We start from the raw sequence: 20,982 nt of genomic DNA, 5'->3' as shown, positions 1-20,982 counted from the left end.
CACAAATTTACTCAAAAGCTGACAGTGCGGCTTATAACCCGGTGCGCTTTATATATGGATTAATATTAAGATTCATTTTCATAAAGTTTCGGTCTCGCAACTACGGTAAACAGCCGCCATCTTTTTTCCCCGTAGAAGAGGAAGTGCTTCTTCTTCTACGCAAGCAACCGCCAAGGTAAGCACCCGCCCCCATAGAACAGGAAGCGCTTCTTCTTCTACTGTAAGCAACCACCCGCCCGCGTAGAAGAAGAAGAAGCGCGCGGATATTACGTTTCATTTCCTTTGTGTGTTTACATCTGTAAAGACCACAAAATGGCGACAGGTTTCCGGTTCATGAAAAGACGCAATCTCTCCATCCGCACACGGACTACTATTTCACAGCAACTGCCTAAAGACTTTCAAGAAAAGCTGGCTACTTTCCGTGCATATTGTAAAAACAAGATAGCTGAAAAAAAGATCCGGCCAGAGAACATTATCAACATGGACGAGGTTCCACTGACTTTTGATATTCCTGTGAACCGCACTGTGGATACAACGGGAGCACGTACGGTGAATATTCGCACCACAGGGAATGAGAAGTCATCCTTCACTGTGGTTCTAGCTTGCCATGCTAATGGCCAGAAACTTCCACCCATGGTGATATTCAAAAGGAAGACCTTGCCAAAAGAGACCTTTCCAGCCGGCGTCATCATAAAAGCTAACTCGAAGGGATGGATGAATGAAGAAAAGATGAGCGAGTGGTTAAGGTAAGTTTACGCGAAGAGGCCGGGTGGCTTTTTTCACGCAGCTCCGTCCATGTTGATATACGACTCCATGCGCGCCCACATCACGCTGGTTTTTAATATATTATTAAAGTTTGACTGACCTATCGGACTGTTTTTTTGACATTCCTTTAGCGCAGTTAGATGCGGCTTACAACACGGGGCGGCTTATAGGTGGACAAAGTTTTGAAATATGCCGTTCATTGAAGGCGCGGCTTATAACCCAGGGCGCCTTATGGTGCGGAAAATACGGTAATTGTTATAGCCAATCAGATCACAAGTTGTTGTCAGTAATGCCTTCTAGCTGGCCTTACGCTGTGATTGTGAAAACAGGAAGTGGCACCGGAGCCATAGAAAGCCACAGAAATGTTGATTAGGTGGCAGATATAAATTTGCAATGCCCTTTTCAAGAAGGATGCTTAGGAGAAACTAGATCTTGTGAGACGAGGTCGGCCGACACTAGAAGCTCGCTAAGCTGTCTTGGTGGTGAAATGGTTTGCCCGCCACTTTCCCTCAAATCAACCGACTACGAGGGGTACCACTGGCGTCGGATGGGTTCTACAAATTGTGAGTTCAAATATTTAATTTTAACTTTATTTTTTCAAGTTTCATTTGTTTTATACAATTCTTGAAATTTTGACAATACCACGTAAGATATGTTTTAATTGCAAAAGCGGGCGGTCCGCTCCCTGTATGATCAGTGTCAGAGCTTGGTCCGCATTGCCGGCAGTAAGTCGGACACGTTTCCAGTGAGGGTTGGACTCCGCCAAGGCTGCCCTTTGTCACCGATTCTGTTCATAACTTTTATGGACAGAATTTCTAGGCGCAGTCAAGGCGTTGAGGGGATCTGGTTTGGTGGCTGCAGGATTAGGTCTCTGCTTTTTGCAGATGATGTGGTCCTGATGGCTTCATCTGGCCAGGATCTTCAGCTCTCGCTGGATCGGTTCGCAGCCGAGTGTGAAGCGACTGGGATGAGAATCAGCACCTCCAAGTCCGAGTCCATGGTTCTCGCCCGGAAAAGGGTGGAATGCCATCTTCGGGTTGGGGAGGAGATCTTGCCCCAAGTGGAGGAGTTCAAGTACCTCGGAGTCTTGTTCACGAGTGAGGGAAGAGTGGATCGTGAGATCGACAGGCGGATCGGTGCGGCGTCTTCAGTAATGCGGACGCTGTATCGATCCGTTGTGGTGAAGAAGGAGCAGAGCCGGAAGGCAAAGCTCTCAATTTACCGGTCGATCTACGTTCCCATCCTCACCTATGATCATGAGCTTTGGGTTATGACCGAAAGGACAAGATCACGGGTACAAGCGGCCGAAATGAGTTTCCTCCGCCGGGTGGCGGGGCTCTCCCTTAGAGATAGGGTGAGAAGCTCTGTCATCCGGGGGGAGCTCAAAGTAAAGCCGCTGCTCCTCCACATCGAGAGGAGCCAGATGAGGTGGTTCGGGCATCTAGTCAGGATGCCACCCGAGCGCCTCCCTAGGGAGTTGTTTAGGGCACGTCCGACCGGTAGGAGGCCACGAGGAAGACCCAGGACACGTTGGGAAGACTATGTCTCCCGGCTGGCCTGGGAACGCCTCGGGATCCCCCGGGAGGAGCTGGACGAAGTGGCTGGGGAGAGGGAAGTCTGGGCTTCCCTGCTTAAGCTGCTGCCCCCGCGACCCGACCTCGGATAAGCGGAAGAAGATGGATGGATGGATGGATGGAAGATATGTTTTAATTGCAAAAGCGGGTTTATTGAATGTTAAATGCGCCCAAAAATACACAGTTTTTTACACTGTTGAGGGGACTCAGTAGTGTGCAAGTTTGTTTCTGTATAGTAGCTCCAGCCGTGTCAATGTGGTGACAAAAATTACGGTAATTTGAGAGGTCAAGTCGGACTAAGTAGGACATCACTGAAGGCCTAGGTGAGAAACGCACGGCCCGCCACTGCAAACACATGAATCAGCAGAGCACACGTAAAGAGTAAGGATGGTACCAAACTGAGCTCCACAGAAGTAACCACACTGAAATAAAGAAATTAGTGCAGACTCAGTCACCTGCAACAAGTGTTATTATGTAATGTTTTGTAAGACAGTCTGACCTCTTTTTAAACTTTGTTGCCTACATTAACACCAACAGCAGTGCTCAGTTCCAACATCACACACACATTTGCTCTTCACAACAACACAAAATGTCCTTATTATTAGGGTGTCCCAATCTGAAATTGATATTAGATATCAGTCCGATAAACAAAAAAAACAGGCATCGGATTATATCGGCCTGAATCTAAAACGTCCAATATAAGAACTACGATAGTCTATTTTGCTCCTGCTGACATCTCTTCTTGCGAGCTTAGCAGACAGATCATTTGAGAGCTTTTACGTAGGCTTTCCTTCAAAACGCTGTAAAATACAGAAGTAAAGTATGTCAATATGACTTACATGAAATACTAAATAACTTGTGTGTGACACAAAAACAATGCATTTAAACAAATGTCCTAGCTCAATGCTAATTTACATTGGATATACCAAATACTGTACACGCTACCGATTGGCACTTGTGATTTGACATGGTGATTTTAACACCTCAAAATTTGTTAATGAAAACTACAATGAAGATGCAGGTTACAATCAAACAGCTGGAGTGCAATGAGTACAATATTTACAGTATACTTTGGAGGACTCAACAAAAGACAAAACTGGCACATGCAATTCAATGGCGAAGACTATTTGCTGACTATGGCAACATACCTAAAACAACCTGAAATGAATGCATACCTACTCAGTGGCCTAGTGGTTAGAGTGTCCGCCCTGAGATCGGTAGGTTGTGAGTTCAAACCCCGGCCGAGTCATACCAAAGACTATAAAAATGGGACCCATTACCTCCCTGCTTGGCACTCAGCATCAAGGGTTGGAATTGGGGGTTAAATCACCAAAAATTATTCCCGGGCGCGGCACCGCTGCTGCCCACTGCTCCCCTCACCTCCCATGGGGTGATTAAGGGGATGGGCCAAATGCAGAGGACAAATTTCACCACACCTAGACTGTGACAATCATTGGTACTTTAACTTTAACTTGATTCCCAGGAGTGTTAGAAATGTGTTTTGGATTGTACTACTTTATTATTTGTATCATTTTGTAAGTACTGGTTCCAGCATCGTTTCAAGAAATTATTTGATACTTGTATTGGTTAAAATGTAAAATAAAACCAATCTATTAAAGAATGCTGTGTGAAGTGTTAAGCAGTGACAACTTTTCCACATGTCACTCACCCGCTGTCTTCTGTCTGGAGGCGAGAGTGATGAGACCGCTTCAAGGACCAACCACTTCTCAGTCACTGCTTGGAGATCCACCCCAGATATCGGCTCTCTGATCTTCACCCTCACATCTAACTTGCCACCTGTGGCCTTACGTCCATCCATCACCTGAAAAACACGCACACACACAGGCAGACAAACACATGAAATGTGCACATGTAAACAATACGTTTGTGTGTACTAGAACAAATGCAAACTTCACTGCGCGCACAAAGTTGATATACCGTATTTTCTGGACCATAGGGCACACCGGATTATAAGGCGCATTAAAGGGGTCATATTATGATTTTTTTCTAAATTTAAAACACTTCCTTGTGGTCTACATAACATGTGATGGTGGTTCTTTGGTTGCATAGATGATGTTTTACAGACCATCTTCAAGTCGCTTTCAGACAGTCGCTTCAGGATGCGCTGTTTTGTGGGCGGTCTTATTTACGTGGCTCACCTTTGACAGCGTCTTCTCGCCGTCATCTTTGTTGTAGCGGTGTAGCGTGCAAGGGCGGGAGTCAAAAGATGGAGCTAACTGTTTTAATGACATTCAGACTTTACTTAAATCAATAACGGAGCAGCATCTTCTCGTCCGTGGCTCACTAGTGCAATAACAATGCTGGAAATGTGTCCCATGAGAAAACGTCCGACTGGAACTCTCTAATAACTAAAGTTCCGTGGGTGAATTATGGAAACCCACTACACTGGTAGTTTTTAGCGCTTCCATAGCGAGATATAAGCATACCTGCCAACTTTTGAAATCAGAAAAACCTAGTAGCCAGGGTCCAAGGGCCGCAGGCCCCGGTAGGTCCAGGACAAAGTCCTGGTGGAGGGTTCAGGGCTTCGCCCCCCGACGCAAAATGATTATTAGCATTCAGACAGGTTAAAATGTTGCTAAAACCATCACTTTTCTATCAGTCACAGTGACTTTTCAAAACAAAAATATTACAGCAAAAATCATATGGGGTGATTGGCATGTTTATTCTGTAAGCTAACTTCAATAGTTTGAAATTATTTTGACAGTCAATGCCAGTTATCCTGTCAACCTTTCACAAGACTTCAATTTGTTAATTGAAAGTATAAACAGTATAAACACTTTTTACAGTAAACAAATGGTAAAACAGTACTAAACAATTCCATTTAAAAAAAAATTGGTGTCATTATTAACTTTCTGTCCAAGCTTGTATAATCTACTGCCTTGTTCAATTGTAAAAAATATTCTGTGCCTAAAATTCACATTTCTATCACAATTATCATACTGTAAACATGGTAAGCTAACTTCATTAAAATTAATAGTCCTGTCAATAGCATGGAATTACAATTCAAATGTAGTTTTTTTGTAAGCCTTTCAAAAGAATTCAAAATATGAAAAATTAATGAAAATTAATTTAAGCCATCAGACACTTGAAAAGTGGCACATCACATCTCTAATGTAATCATTTGAACTTTTCAACAGAAATAGCACTGCAAAAATATTAAGGACATACTTCTGTATTTTGGTAGTTATGCTGTCAACATTTAACAAGATTTCTTCAACTTGGACTTGAAAGCATAAATAGTATAAACACTTTTAACAGTATAACAGTACTAAACAATTCCAATAGATAACATTGGTGTCATTACCTTTTTGTGGCTAAAATCCGAAAAACGTTGAAAGTTTTCCACTTGTATCGCTAGCAACGGCATTAGACTTGTGTTTTTTTGTCCCAACGTGGTCTTTTACATCGCTAATTCCTCCGTGTCCGATCGAAAAATCTTGTCTGCACAAGGTGCAATTCGCGTAGTTTTCACCCTTTTTGGAACGTCTAATTATTCCCGGATAGGCTTTTGAATATTCTTCACGGAATGACTGCAGTTTTCTTTTCGGTTTAAGACTCGTATGCGATTTTTCTCCGGCTGATTCCATGATCGTTCGCTCGTTTGGAAACAATGACAACAGGTGCCTCGTGCTTGGCAGCGGTGCTATAAATAGCCTCGCGGAATGGCTCGATAGGAAGTTACGGGAAGCAGGTCGAATGTCATTGTTGTTACGCGATTTCGTGAATAAAACTTTAAAAAAAAAATTTTTTTTAAATTAATGAAAAACCGTATTTTTTATCACTGCAACCGTAACCCGGAATAGGTTGATGAAAACCGTACTAATTACGGGAAAACCGGAGTAGTTGGCAGGTATGTGTTTTGTGGGCGGTCTTATTTACGTGGCTCACCTTTGACAGCGTCTTCTCCCGTCATCTTTGTTGTAGCGGTGTAGCGTGCAAGGGCGGGAGTCAAAAGATGGAGCTAACTGTTTTAATGACATTCAGACTTTACTTAAATCAATAACGGAGCAGCATCTTCTCGTCCGTGGTTCACTAGTGCAATAACAATGCTGGAAATGTGTCCCGTGAAAAAAACGTCCGACTGGAACTCTCTAATAACTAAAGTTCCGTGGGTGTATTATGGAAACCCACTACACTGGTAGTTTTTAGCGCTTCCATAGCGAGATATAAGCATACCTGCCAACTTTTGAAATCAGAAAAACCTAGTTGCCAGGGTCCAAGGGCCGCAGGCCCCGGTAGGTCCAGGACAAAGTCCTGGTGGAGGGTTCAGGGCTTCGCCCCCCCGACGCAAAATGATTATTAGCATTCAGACAGGTTAAAATGTTGCTAAAACCATCACTTTTCTATCAGTCACAGTGACTTTTCAAAACAAAAATATTACAGCAAAAATCATATGGGTTGATTGGCATGTTTATTCTGTAAGCTAACTTCAATAGTTTGAAATTATTTTGACAGTTAATGCCAGTTATCCTGTCAACCTTTCACAAGACTTCAATTTGTTAATTGAAAGTATAAACAGTATAAACACTTTTTACAGTAAACAAATGGTAAAACAGTACTAAACAATTCCATTTAAAAAAAAATTGGTGTCATTATTAACTTTCTGTCCAAGCTTGTATAATCTACTGCCTTGTTCAATTGTAAAAAATATTCTGTGCCTAAAATTCACATTTCTATCACAATTATCATACTGTAAACATGGTAAGCTAACTTCATTAAAATTAATAGTCCTGTCAATAGCATGGAATTACAATTCAAATGTAGTTTTTTTGTAAGCCTTTCAAAAGAATTCAAAATATGAAAAATTAATGAAAATTAATTTAAGCCATCAGACACTTGAAAAGTGGCACATCACATCTCTAATGTAATCATTTGAACTTTTCAACAGAAATAGCACTGCAAAAATATTAAGGACATACTTCTGTATTTTGGTAGTTATGCTGTCAACATTTAACAAGATTTCTTCAACTTGGACTTGAAAGCATAAATAGTATAAACACTTTTAACAGTATGTCGTGCTGTGAAATACAGCCGACAGGATTGCGCACCAAACACGAAGCAAGGCCAAAGTGCATATGCATGGTGCAGGAGAACAAAGGACTTCTTTCATTTAAGGTTTGTGATAAACCATCAAACTCATTCGTTAAAAGGACTCTATAGTAATATAAAGCGAATTTTTCTGGACATTATCATGCAAGAAAAGTTTATTTTTGGGACCGCGATCACCGCGTAATGATTTTTAAAGGTTGCATTACAAACATTTAACTGTCCCATGTGATCAGCCAGTGCGATTGGAAGTCCATGCTCAATTATTGCCTCCGTAAATAAAACTTCGGCATTCATCACATCCAAAGAATCTGTTTGGGCGACGAAAAACGTTGAAAGTTTTCCACTTGTATCGCTAGCAACGGCATTAGACTTGTGTTTTGTTGTCCCAACGTGGTCTTTTACATCGCTAATTCCTCCGTGTCCGATCGAAAAATCTTGTCTGCACAAGGTGCAATTCGCGTAGTTTTCACCCTTTTTTTTTTTTTAATTAATGAAAAACCGTATTTTTTATCACTGCAACCGTAACCCGGAATAGGTTGATGAAAACCGTACGAATTACGGGAAAACCGGAGTAGTTGGCAGGTATGTAGAAGTTAGAACTTTCCGCTACTTTATATTAGAAATGGCAACAGCAGAGGATGAATGTCTCATAACAAGAAGATAGTGAAAAAGAAGAAGCTTATCGACTACGGAATCGTCACGGACTACAGTGGCGGACGTGCACAAATGTTCAGGACTTATGCAGATCTCAAATACACATCAGCAGGTACCAGAAGGTAAGAAAAGTTGGTTTTGCATAATATTGTGAAACTAAAACGCCAGATAATATGTCTGCTAATGGGTGCCATTGTGCGGTCCTTATACACCCACACCATAGTAATACTTGTATCTCTGACTACAGTAGCCGTAATGGGCCAACAATCCATCAAGCGGTGCGGCTTCAAAGTCATACTAAAACAGTTTGACAGATTTTTGAGTGCCGTGTGTAATGTTCTTTATTTTCAATGGAACATTTTTAAAGTTTTGGTGTTGTTTACTGGCGTCATATTGCAGTCTACGCGTATCTCTTATGTGTGACTACCATCTACTGGTCACACTTATCATTACACCATGTCCATCCATCCATCCATCTTCCTCCGCTTATCCGAGGTCGGGTCGGGGGGGCAGCAGCCTAAGCAGGGAAGCCCAGACTTCCCTCTCCCCAGCCACTTCGTCCAGCTCCTCCCGGGGGATCCCGAGGCGTTCCCAGGCCAGCCGGGAGACATAGTCTTCCCAACGTGTCCTGGGTCTTCCCCGTGGCCTCCTACCGGTCGGACATGCCCTAAACACCTCCTTAGGGAGGCGCTCGGGTGGCATCCTGACCAGATGCCCGAACCACCTCATCTGGCTCCTCTCGATGTGGAGGAGCAGCGGCTTTACTTTGAGCTCCCCCCGGATGACAGAGCTTCTCACCCTATCTCTAAGGGAGAGCCCCGCCACCCGGCGGAGGAAACTCATTTCGGCCGCTTGTACCCGTGATCTTGTCCTTTCGGTCATAACCCAAAGCTCATGACCATAGGTGAGGATGGGAACGTAGATCGACCGGTAAATTGAGAGCTTTGCCTTCCGGCTCAGCTCCTTCTTCACCACAACGGATCGATACAGCGTCCGCATTACTGAAGACGCCGCACCGATCCGCCTGTCGATCTCACGATCCACTCTTCCCTCACTCGTGAACAAGACATTACACCATGTACCAAATAAAATTGCTTCGAGGTCGGTAAGCACAACCAGAATTATTCCGATCATTAGGCGCATCGGGTTATAAGGCGCACTTAAAATCAGTGCGCCTTATAGTCCGAAAAATTTGGTACTAAGGTCATTAACAGAGGATTGCGTCTCTTAAAGGGGAACTGCCCTTTTTTTAAATTTTGCCTATGATTCACAATCGTATGTGAGACAAACACACGTTTTTTGTTTTTTTTTGCATTTTAACTCGTAAAACAATGGAACTCAATACTGTGAAATATTCCAAAATTCCCCAAAAAGTGCAGTTCTACTTTTATAGGAGCAAAATAAGGAGCGCAATTCATTTAGCTCGTCTGTCTTCATGAATATGTAGAATATATGTTGATCATCAGAACGCCCATAATACTGGAGAGGGGAGAAAATGCAAAAATAATATCTCAACACCTCCTAATAGGACACACAATGTTGTAGTTTTCACACACCGTTTAGTGTGTGTTGTTTGGATCTTAGTAGATCAGGCCCTAAGTTTGTACCTCAATTATCTCTCTGATGTCACAGTGGTTTTCTAGGCCCTCCAGCTTGAGTTGAGCTGTGCCCAAAATCTTGTCAGTTTTAAAGAGGCCCCTGTAAACATACACACAGTGATATCAGCATCATGGCATCATTCAGTGATACTAACATCACCCAATGATCCCAACATAATGGAAACATCATGGCACCTTTCAGTGATATATACATAATGACATAATTCAGTGATATCAACATCATGACATCATTGAGTGATATAAAAGTCATTCAATAAAATCAAATAGAGTCTGACCCCTTCTGGACGACTTCAAATTTGATGCCTTTGGACTGGATGACTCGTTTAAATCCCCGATGTGTTCTGTTGATGTTAAGTCTGAACTGCTCTTTAAATTCTGGACTGCTGGTGCTTTTCACCGTGTTGGTTTTGTCCCTCTGCGCCTCCTCCTACGCAAAGAAAAGGAATAAATAGCATTCTCAAATAGACAGTTCGCACGTCAACCAAGTGTTGTGTGTCACAGCATCGTACCGCACTGGGAAAAGGAAAATCAAATTTCACACTGGTATCCAGATCACTGGTTGACACACCTGCACACACGTGGATGTGTGTCATACTCCTGCATTGACAATTGTTACAAATATTCATCAATGCAAATATTAATACCTGACGGGGCAGGTAGGTTTGTGGCTCTGATGATGTACAGTATCATTTCATTGGCAGCCAAAGAGGGGTAGTTCCTACACAAACACAGAAGTCTGTTAGAATAAGTGTGTAATTTTAACAAAAAATGTGTTATTTTATGTTAGGACAAAAAGTGTAGACTTTTTTTAATAGTTTGTTTTCTATGTTCGGAATAAGAAGTGTGTATTTCTTAATAAAAAGTTTGTTTCCTGTTACAAAACCCAAAACCAGTGAAGTTGGCACGTTGTGTAAATCGTGAAAAGAAACAGAATACAATGATTTGCAAATCATTTTCAACTTATATTCAATTGAATAGACTGCAAAGACAAGATATTTAATATTCGAACTGAGAAACTGAATTTTTTTTTGCAAATACACTTTAACTTAGAATTTAATGGCAGCAACACATTGCAAAAAAGTTAGCACAGGGGCATTTTTACCACTGTGTTACATGGCCTTTCCTTTGAACAACACTCAGTAAACGTTTGGGAACTGAAACCACCAATGTTTTAAGCTTTTCACATGGAATTCTTTCCCATTCTTGCTTGATGTACAGCTTAAGTTGTTCAACAGTCCGGGGTCTCTGTTGTCGTATTTTACATTTCATAATGCGCCACACATTTTCAATGGGAGACAGGTCTGGACTACAGGCAGGCCAGTCTAGTACCCACACTCGTTTACTACGAAGCCACGCTGTTGTAACACGTTGCTTGGCATTGTCTTGCTGAAATAAGCAGGGGCGTCCATGAAAAAGATGTTGCTTGGATCATGGCAACGTATTTTGCTTCAAAGTGGTGACCCTTACCCCATCCTTGTTTGTGAATGACTGAGCATTTCATGGAAGCTGCTTTTATACCCAATCATGGCACTCATCTGTTCCCAATTAGCCTGTTCACCTGTGGGGTGTTCCAAATAACTGTTTGATGAACATTCCTTAACTTTGTCAGTCTTTTTTGCCACTTGTACCAGTTTTTTTGAAAAAATGTGGAGGCATCAAATTCCAAATGAGCTAATATTTGCAAAAAATAAAGTTTACCAGTTTGAATGTTAAATATATTGTCTTTGCAGTCTATTCAATTGAATATAGGTTGAAAAGGGTTTGCAAATCATTGTATTCTGTTTTTATTTACGATTTACACAACGTGCCAACTTCACTGGTTTTGTAGAATAAGAAGTGTGCATTATTTAACAAAAAAAGTATGTTTAAATAAGAAGTGTGTATTTCTTTAACAAAATTCAATGTTTTCTACATTAGATTAAGGAGTATTTTTTTTTTTTTTTTTTTTTTTATAAAAAAGTGTATACCTTAATAGAAAGTTTGTTTTCTATGTTAGAATACGTTTTTTCCGTAAAACGTTTGTTTTCAATGTTACAATAAAAAGTGTGTATTTCTTAATAAAAAGTTTGTTTTCTATGTTAGAATGAAAAAAGTGTCTATTAAAAAAGTTCTGTTAGATTAAGAAATGTATACTGACTTTGCGACACTGAGGATCTTTTCCTGCGTGTGGCACTTAGGAATTGGTTGGCCTTTAGCGTGAGCATTCTTTAATATTTCAATGTTCTTCCAAGACTCTTCCATAAGTTTCTCACACCTAAAGAAAAACAAACAACATTTATAAAAAAAGCCTGCTGGTCTAAAAAGCATGTGTGTATTCAAAGGATAAACAATCAACAATCAAACCCACATATGGCATGACCTTCAAAACATGTATGTATTTTACCATTATATTTGGTTTTATGAGTAGGACTTTGATACTGTATATTACAACTTTCAGAAGTTCTAGAGATGTCCGATAAAGGCTTTTTTGCCGATATCTGATATTTCGATATTGTCCAACTCTTGATTATCGATTCCGATATCAACCGATACCGATATATACAGTCGTGGAATTAACACATTATTATGCCTAATTTTGTTATGATGCCCCGCTGGATGCATTAAACAATGCAACAAGGTTTTCCAAAATAAATCAACTCAAGTTATGGAAAAAAAATGCCAACATGGCACTGCCATATTTATTATTGAAGTCACAAAGTGCATTATTTTTTTTAACATGCCTCAAAACAGCAGCTTGCAATTTGTGACATACTCTCCCTGAGAGAGCATGAGAAGGTTGAGGTGGGCGGGGTTGGGGGGGTGGGGCGGGGTGTGTGTAGCGGGGGGTGTAAATTGTAGCGTCCCGGAAGAGTTAGTGCTGCAAGGGGTTCTGGGTATTTGTTTTGTTGTGTTTATGTTGTGTTACGATGCGTAAGTTCTCTCGAAATGTGTTTGTCATTCTTGTTTGGTGTGGGTTCACAATGTGGCGCATATTTGTAACAGTGTTAAAGTTGTTTGTACGGCCACCCTCAGTGTGACCTGTATGGCTGTTGACCAAGTATGAGTTGCATTCACTTGTTTGTGTGAAAAGCTGTAGATATTACGTGACTGGGCCAACACGCAAAGGCAGTGCCTTAAATGTTTATTGGCGCTCTATACTTCTCCCTACGCCCGAGTACACAACAGTGTTTTAAAAAGTCATAAATTTTACTTTTTGTTACATTTTAAAGCATTTATTGGCCGATACTATCGTCAGTCCGATATTATCGGACATCTCTAAGAAGTTCTTTGATCGTATTCATGTATTCCATTGGAATTGTATGTCAGTCACAGCCAATTGCCGGGCAGATACTGTATATCCAAACAAGCATTCAACACTCACGGACAATTTACAGTCTGTAATTAACATAACGTATATGTTGTTATCAAACTTTATAACATGATATTATTTTTACAATTAAAATAACAAATATATTTTTATTATACTATAAAATTGACATAACATGTATGATTTTATCATACAATGAACATAAAATGCAATTTTTTTTTAATCACACTAAACAATTAACATAATATTTATGATGTTATTAAACAATTAACATAACATGCATGGTTATATTTTACTATACAAATAACATGAATGAATGAATTAAGTTCTTTAGTGTCATTGTTTTCAAAAATACAAGGAAATACAGTTTAGCAGCACAGGAGCATCAGTCCTGGATTGGCTTCCCAGTTGAATGATGGGGGTGATTATGGTTACAGCCCGTGGATAGAAGCTGTTTCTTAGTCTCTTTTGCTTTTAAGGTATGCATGATTGTATTATACTATACAGTTAACATAACATGCATGATTTTATTATACAAATAACATAATATACAGTATATATTATACAATTAACATGCCTTATTTTACTATACCGCCAACATAGCATGCCTGATTTTATTACACAAATAACAAAGTATATGTTTTTGTTATACTACACAATTAACATAACGTGCATGTATTAACATAACGTGCATGGTTTTGTTATAAAAGTTACAAAGTATGTTTTCGTTATACTATACAATTAACATAACGTGCATGGTTTTATTATGCAATTAACATAACATGTATGATGTTATTATACAATTCACATAACGTGCATGGTTTTACTATACAATTAACATTCCATACATGATTTTATTGTGCAATTAACACAACATTTGTGATTTTGTACTGTGAGAGGAAAGGGGATTAATAGAAAAGCACCCACACAAGCGTGTTGTAGTTGTGAGACTGAGGCGTTAACCACAAGAGCTGTGTGACAAATAATTTGCTTATCTTTTTGGTCACATGACGTGGGAAAGTCCAACACAATATGTCGTGGCTTGCTGGCTGATTTTCATGTTCCTCCAATGTCAAAACAATCATTATTACTATATTAATGCTGCAGGTGCAACAAGTTTATAATAAAACTGAAACAAAGTAATTTGGCTGACTGCATGTTTCTATATTTTGGTGGAATTCCAATGTGTTTGCCTTTTGAGGTAGGGGATGCGGACGTCTTCAACCAAGCAGACAAGTTTCGTGTTGTGGTAAATAAATACATACACGTTTCATCAAAGACAGGTAGAAAGTGTGATATGAATATGTTCTTACTTGAGAGCCTCTGCAACATTGCCCATGTGTGTGAACTGCAGCGAGGAGCTCACACATTTCTGCAGTTAAAGTTGGAATGTAAGTGAAATATAAAGCATGTCGGCATGAATGATGGAAAAAAAGAGGTGAATTTTACTTCGTGCTGCTTGCGCAAAAGATCCATGAGGCCTTGGTACTGCTCGCTGGTGCGAGGAGAAAGTGGAGATGCACGCGAGCGAGCCAATGAGTAGTCTTCTTCGCTGACTGGGCTTCTGGGAATCTGAGAGGAGCACAAATATCCTAAAACAACTGAACAAGTTTTCAGATTTTTAAACAAACAATATAGAACTACAGTCCTACATCGCCAGTTTTTTTCTGCAGTTTTAGTCTATCACATTGTTTCTAAATATATTTATTAAAAACATATTTGTACACTTCCCCAGTATCATATCTGAATGTTGCATGTTATTAGTCTAAAATAAGCATTTTTAAGCACATTTTATATTTTTTGACCTAAATAAAACACTTAGGCATAAACATGGCTAAACAATCCTAAAATAAATCTATATACTGTGCTATAGATCATTATCATCCTCATAATCATCAAACAAGTTGCAGTATTTTCACAGATCAATGGTTGTTTAAGTCTATATTAGTGTACAGTAGAGATGCGCGGTTTGCGGACACAACCGCGGAGTCCGCGGATCATCCGCGGATCGGGCGGATGAAATTTAAAAAAATAAGATTTTATCCGCTCGCGGGTCGGGTCGGGCGGATTAATTAGATTTCTTTCTTTTTTTCTTTTTTTTTTGCGGGTGGCAGTTGAACCAATTCGGAAATATATATACATAGTTAAATGTTGTTACCCACATACGAAAAACAAGCAGGCACCTGCTGCATATGCCACAACAGAAGAAAAAAAAAAAAAGAGATGGACACTTTTACGGAGCGGAGAAGGGACGCCTCGCCGGGGTCCGGGACCGAGGCCCCTTCCCCCGAGAGGGCCCCACCGGGAGCCGTAGCTGAGGCGATCCGCGAGAAGGGCCCGACGCACGTCCAGGGTCACTACCGCGCCCACCGCACCGACACCCCGCCTCGTCCGCTTTCGCCGCGGCCGGCGTCACGCGCAGCAGGTAAGCAGCTTACCTGCCCGCCACCCCCGTGGCCGGGGGCTCGTAACATGGGTCACTCCGCGCGCTCCGCCCGCGCAGCTTACCTGCTTGCCACCCCTGGTGCCGGGGGCGCGTAACAGGGGTCACTCCGCGCGCAGTGCGCTCACGAAAGGGGTGGGGCTCACCCTGGTTGATATAGAGAGCAGGACGGTGGCCATGGAAGTCGGAACCCGCTAAGGAGTGTGTAAAAACCCACCTGCCGAATCAACTAGCTGGAGCGTGGGCCCATACCAGGCCGTCGCCGGCAGCGAGACGCGCTTGGAGGTGCGCTCAGCGCGGCTCCCATATGATTGCGCACTGGTGTGCGTCTGGGTCGTGACAGCGTGGCACGCGCAAGTCTGTGCTGCGTTGGATCAGTCTCCTTCCTTTAACAGGCAAAAGATTTATAACCTCACCATACCTGCCAACTTTTAAATCAGAAAAACCTAGTAGCCAGGGTCCAAGGGCCGCAGGCCCCGGTAGGTCCAGGACAAAGTCCTGGTGGAGGGTTCAGGGCTTCGCCCCCCGACGCAAAATGATTATTAGCATTCAGACAGGTTAAAATGTTGCTAAAACCATCACTTTTCTATCAGTCACAGTGACTTTTCAAAACAAAAATATTACAGCAAAAATCATATGGGTTGATTGACATGTTTATTCTGTAAGCTAACTTCAATAGTTTGAAATTATTTTGACAGTTAATGCCAGTTATCCTGTCAACCTTTCACAAGACTTCAATTTGTTAATTGAAAGTATAAATAGTATAAACACTTTTAACAGTATGTCGTGCTGTGAAATACAGCCGACAGGATGGCGCACCAAACACGAAGCAAGGCCATGGTGCAGGAGAACAAAGGACTTCTTTCATTTAAGGTTTGTGATAAACCATCAAACTCATTCGTTAAAAGGACTCTATAGTAATATAAAGCAAATTTTTCTGGACATTATCATGCAATAAAAGTTTATTTTTGGGATCGCGATCACCCCGTAATGATTTTTAAAGGTTGCATTACATTATTAACTGTCCCATGTGATCAGCCAGTGCGATTGGAAGTCCATGCTCAATTATTGCCTCCGTAAATAAAACTTCGGCATTTATCACATCCAAAGAATCTGTTTGGGTGACGAAAAACGTTGAAAGTTTTCCACTGTATCGCTAGCAACGGCATTAGACTTGTGTTTTTTTGTCCCAACGTGGTCTTTTACATCGCTAATTCCTCCGTGTCCGATCGAAAAATCTTGTCTGCACAAGGTGCAATTCGCGTAGTTTTCACCCTTTTTTTTTTTTTTATATTAATATTAGATATATAACAACGGGCGGATGGCGGGCGGGTGCAGTTCTGATCAAACGTTACATCGGGTGGATGGTTGACGACTTTCTGCCGCGGTTGCGGATGAAATAAATTGCCTATCCGCGCATCTCTAGTGTACAGTATGTCATATATGTATCACAGTACAGTATATGTCCTATTTTATATTTTGTCTATTATATTAAGTAAAATTAGTCTATAGGTAACTAAGGATGTTATTTCATGTACAGTGCATCCAAAAAGACAGAAGCCATTTCTTAGTAAAAAAATTTGCCTAAATGCACCTGAAAGACTCATGAGAAAAACAAAATTCTCTGGTCTGATGAGACAAAGATTTAACTCTGACATGAATGCCAGGCATCATATTTGGAGGCTCATCACAAGTCAGGATAGAGGGAAAGATGAATGCAGCAATGTATAAAGACACTTTGAATGAAAACCTACGCTTGCCATCCAACGTGATGGAGCTTGACAGCTGCCGCCAAGACGGATGGGCAAAGATCAATGAGCGAAACTGTCCAAAGATAGGTGTGCTAGGCTTGTGGCATCGTATTCAAAAAGACCTAAAGGGGAACTGTTTTGGAATTAGAAAACATGTAATTACTTTTTTTTCAATTTTAAAGATGATAAAAAAAATGCTTGAAATATGCGGCTAATGGGAGTCGCCGTTGTAGCCTTCAAAGCCCTCAAAAAACTTCAAAACCCCCCAACAAAGTTTTATATACATAGTGCAAGTCTATATAGAATGTTGTAACACAGTGGTCCCCAACCACCGAGCCGCGGCCCGGTACCGGTCCGTGGATCGATTGGTACCGGGCCACACAAGAATTAAAAAATAAAGAAATAAAATAAAAAATAATTTATTTTTTATTTTTATTAAATCAACATAAAAAAACACAAGATACACTTACAATTAGTGCACCAACCCAAAAAACCTCCCTCCCCCATTTACACTCATTCACACAAAAGGGTTGTTTCTTTCTGTTATTAATATTTCTGGTTCCTACATCATATATCAATATAGATCAATACAGTCTGCAGGGATACAGTCTGTAAGCACGCACGATTGTATTTTTTTATGACCAAAAAAATAAATACAAATAATACCATACCCCCCCTCCCCCCACACCCCCCGGTCCGTGGGACAAATTTTCAAGCGTTGACCGGTCCGCAGTTACAAAAAGGTTGGTGACCACTGTTGTAACAGATATGTTCATAACAATATGTAATATGTTCAATACTTACAATATTTTGATCATTTTAATAATTTCCGGGACTGATTTCTTCCGCGCATTGATTTCTGTTTCCATAGCAGTGCATGTCTAACCTGACTCTCGCCAGATCCTTGTAGTTCGCTGAGCTCCACACAAGGATCTGGGACTTCTCAATAGGAGATGTATTTCAGAAGGTGGGCCTTCTAAAAAAATAATTGTATGTGATTGGATAAACCACTTGTCCGTTATCTTGAATGACCACTCACATTGAAATCAGGGGTGGCGTGGCGCAGTGGAAGAGTGGCCGTGCGCGACCCGAGGGTCCCTGGTTCAATCCCCACCTAGTACCAACCTCGTCATGTCCGTTGTGTCCTGAGCAAGACACTTCACCCTTGCTCCTGATGGGTGCTGGTTAGCGCCTTGCATGGCAGCTCCCTCCATCAGTGTGTGAATGTGTGTGTGAATGGGTAAATGTGGAAGTACCGTATTTTCCGCACTATTAGCCGCACCTAAAAACCACAAATTTACTCAAAAGCTGACAGTGCGGCTTATAACCCGGTGCGCTTTATATATGGATTAATATTAAGATTCATTTTCATAAAGTTTCGGTCTCGCAACTACGGTAAACAGCCGCCATCTTTTTTCCCCGTAGAAGAGGAAGTGCTTCTTCTTCTACGCCAAGCAACCGCCAAGGTAAGCACCCGCCCCCATAGAAGAGGAAGCGCTTCTTCTTCTACTGTAAGCAACCACCCGCCCCCGTAGAAGAAGAAGAAGCGCGCGGATATTACGTTTCATTTCCTTTGTGTGTTTACATCTGTAAAGACCACAAAATGGCTCCTACTAAGCGACAGGTTTCCGGTTCATGAAAAGACGCAATCTCTCCATCCGCACACGGACTACTATTTCACAGCAACTGCCTAAAGACTTTCAAGAAAAGCTGGCTACTTTCCGTGCATATTGTAAAAACAAGATAGCTGAAAAAAAGATCCGGCCAGAGAACATTATCAACATGGACGAGGTTCCACTGACTTTTGATATTCCTGTGAACCGCACTGTGGATACAACGGGAGCACATACGGTGAATATTCGCACCACAGGGAATGAGAAGTCATCCTTCACTGTGGTTCTAGCTTGCCATGCTAATGGCCAGAAACTTCCACCCATGGTGATATTCAAAAGGAAGACCTTGCCAAAAGAGACCTTTCCAGCCGGCGTCATCATAAAAGCTAACTCGAAGGGATGGATGGATGAAGAAAAGATGAGCGAGTGGTTAAGGTAAGTTTACGCGAAGAGGCCGGGTGGCTTTTTTCACGCAGCTCCGTCCATGTTGATATACGACTCCATGCGCGCCCACATCACGCTGGTTTTTAATATATTATTAAAGTTTGACTGACCTATCTGACTGTTTTTTTGACATTCCCTTTAGCGCAGTTAGATGGGGCTTATAACACGGGGCGGCTTATAGGTGGACAAAGTTTTGAAATATGCCGTTCATTGAAGGCGCGGCTTATAACCCAGGGCGGCTTATGGTGCGGAAAATACGGTAGTGTCAAAGCGCTTTGAGTACCTTGAAGGTAGAAAAGCGCTATACAAGTACAACCCATTTATCATTTATCATTTAAATCAACCCGTGACGCTGATGAGAGTCACGCTGGGAAATCCAAAACAGAACAGTTGACATATTGGAAAACGACAGAGTGGAAAGTTAGAGAACTTTTACTGAAACAACGCAGCAATGTCAGTAGACGATCGATGTCGCAAAACAGTTGCAATAGCAGAATCAATGTCAGCACACGACTCCTAGCTGCGTGCCGCCATTGTTGTTTGAATCAAACAGCCGCTTCGGCGCTACGTCACATCTATGAAATCCCGCCCGGCGATCCTGATTGGTTCATTATTTTTTGCTATCTTAAAGGAGTTTGCAATGCCCTCGAGCCCAGATCCTTGTGTGGAGCTCAGCGAACTACAAGGATCTGGCGAGAGTCAGGTTAGCGCATGTCTGACTTCTGGCAACAACTTGTGTTCCTACTTCCAGACTCAAACACAAGTGTGTTCTATGGCAGACTTGGTAACAGACGACGAAGACAACTACTTTTGGACAAATGAAGATTCACAACCTTATACTTTTGAAGCCAAATATACTGCTGCTTATAGAGGCCAGCACGAAAGAAAAGTGAGACATTGGAGCAGACGGAAGCCCGGAGAGTGAGGTGAAAGCAATTTTGACGCAATAAATATGGAACTTGGAGTCAAGCTATTTCGGCGTAAATGGCGTGCTTACCCAAAATCAACAGGAAACGTCCCCGGCCAGCTGGACCAAACGCACAATTGTCCATTGAATGAGCCATTATAATATTGATACACGCAGCATGCCATGCGTGTTGGTACAACTACAGTACATACTAGGGCTGTGAATCTTTGGGTGTCCCATGATTCGATTCAATATCGATTCTTGGGGGTCACGATTCGATTCAAAATCTTTTTTTTTTTTTCAATTCAACACGATTCTCGATTCAATAACGATTTTTTCCCGATTCAAAATGATTCTCTATTCATTCAATACATAGGATTTCAGCAGGATCTACCCCAGTCTGCTGACATGTAAGCAGAGTAGTAGATTTTTGTAAAAAGCTTTAATAATTGTAAAGGACAATGTTTTATCAACTGATTGCAATAATGTAAATTTGTTTTAACTATTAAATGAACCAAAAATATGACTTATTTTATCTTTACCTACTCAGTGGCCTAGTGGTTAGAGTGTCCGCCCTGAGATCGGTAGGTTGTGAGTTCAAACCCCGGCCGAGTCATACCAAAGACTATAAAAATGGGACCCATTACCTCCCTGCTTGGCACTCAGCATCAAGGGTTGGAATTGGGGGTTAAATCACCAAAATGATTCCCGGGCGCGGCCACCGCTGCTGCCCACTGCTCCCCTCACCTCCCAGGGGGTGATCAAGGGTGATGGGTCAAAAGCAGAGAATAATCTCGCCACACCTAGTGTGTGTGTGACAATCATTGGTACTTTA

The 20,982-nt window shown here is 41.5% G+C and overlaps 1 protein-coding gene across 1 annotated transcript in view; it reads right to left on the bottom strand.

Annotated features, from left to right (window-relative positions):
• cc2d1a (coiled-coil and C2 domain containing 1A) overlaps window positions 1-20,982 on the bottom strand; it is a 55,018-nt gene that overhangs the window by 3,799 nt on the left and 30,237 nt on the right. The window contains exons 16-23 of the mRNA XM_072916434.1: window positions 14,439-14,561; window positions 14,303-14,361; window positions 11,820-11,936; window positions 10,327-10,400; window positions 10,192-10,250; window positions 9,958-10,109; window positions 9,671-9,761; window positions 4,009-4,161 (exon numbers count right to left, since the gene is read on the bottom strand). Coding sequence (XP_072772535.1) covers window positions 4,009-4,161; window positions 9,671-9,761; window positions 9,958-10,109; window positions 10,192-10,250; window positions 10,327-10,400; window positions 11,820-11,936; window positions 14,303-14,361; window positions 14,439-14,561 — 828 coding nt within the window. The remainder of the gene's footprint in view (window positions 1-4,008; window positions 4,162-9,670; window positions 9,762-9,957; window positions 10,110-10,191; window positions 10,251-10,326; window positions 10,401-11,819; window positions 11,937-14,302; window positions 14,362-14,438; window positions 14,562-20,982) is intronic.

This window comes from Nerophis lumbriciformis, linkage group LG27, assembly GCF_033978685.3.
Source record: "Nerophis lumbriciformis linkage group LG27, RoL_Nlum_v2.1, whole genome shotgun sequence".
Taxonomy (NCBI): domain Eukaryota; kingdom Metazoa; phylum Chordata; class Actinopteri; order Syngnathiformes; family Syngnathidae; genus Nerophis; species Nerophis lumbriciformis.
Note: the sequence above shows the minus strand (reverse complement) of the source record. Positions and strands in the feature narration are given on the sequence as shown.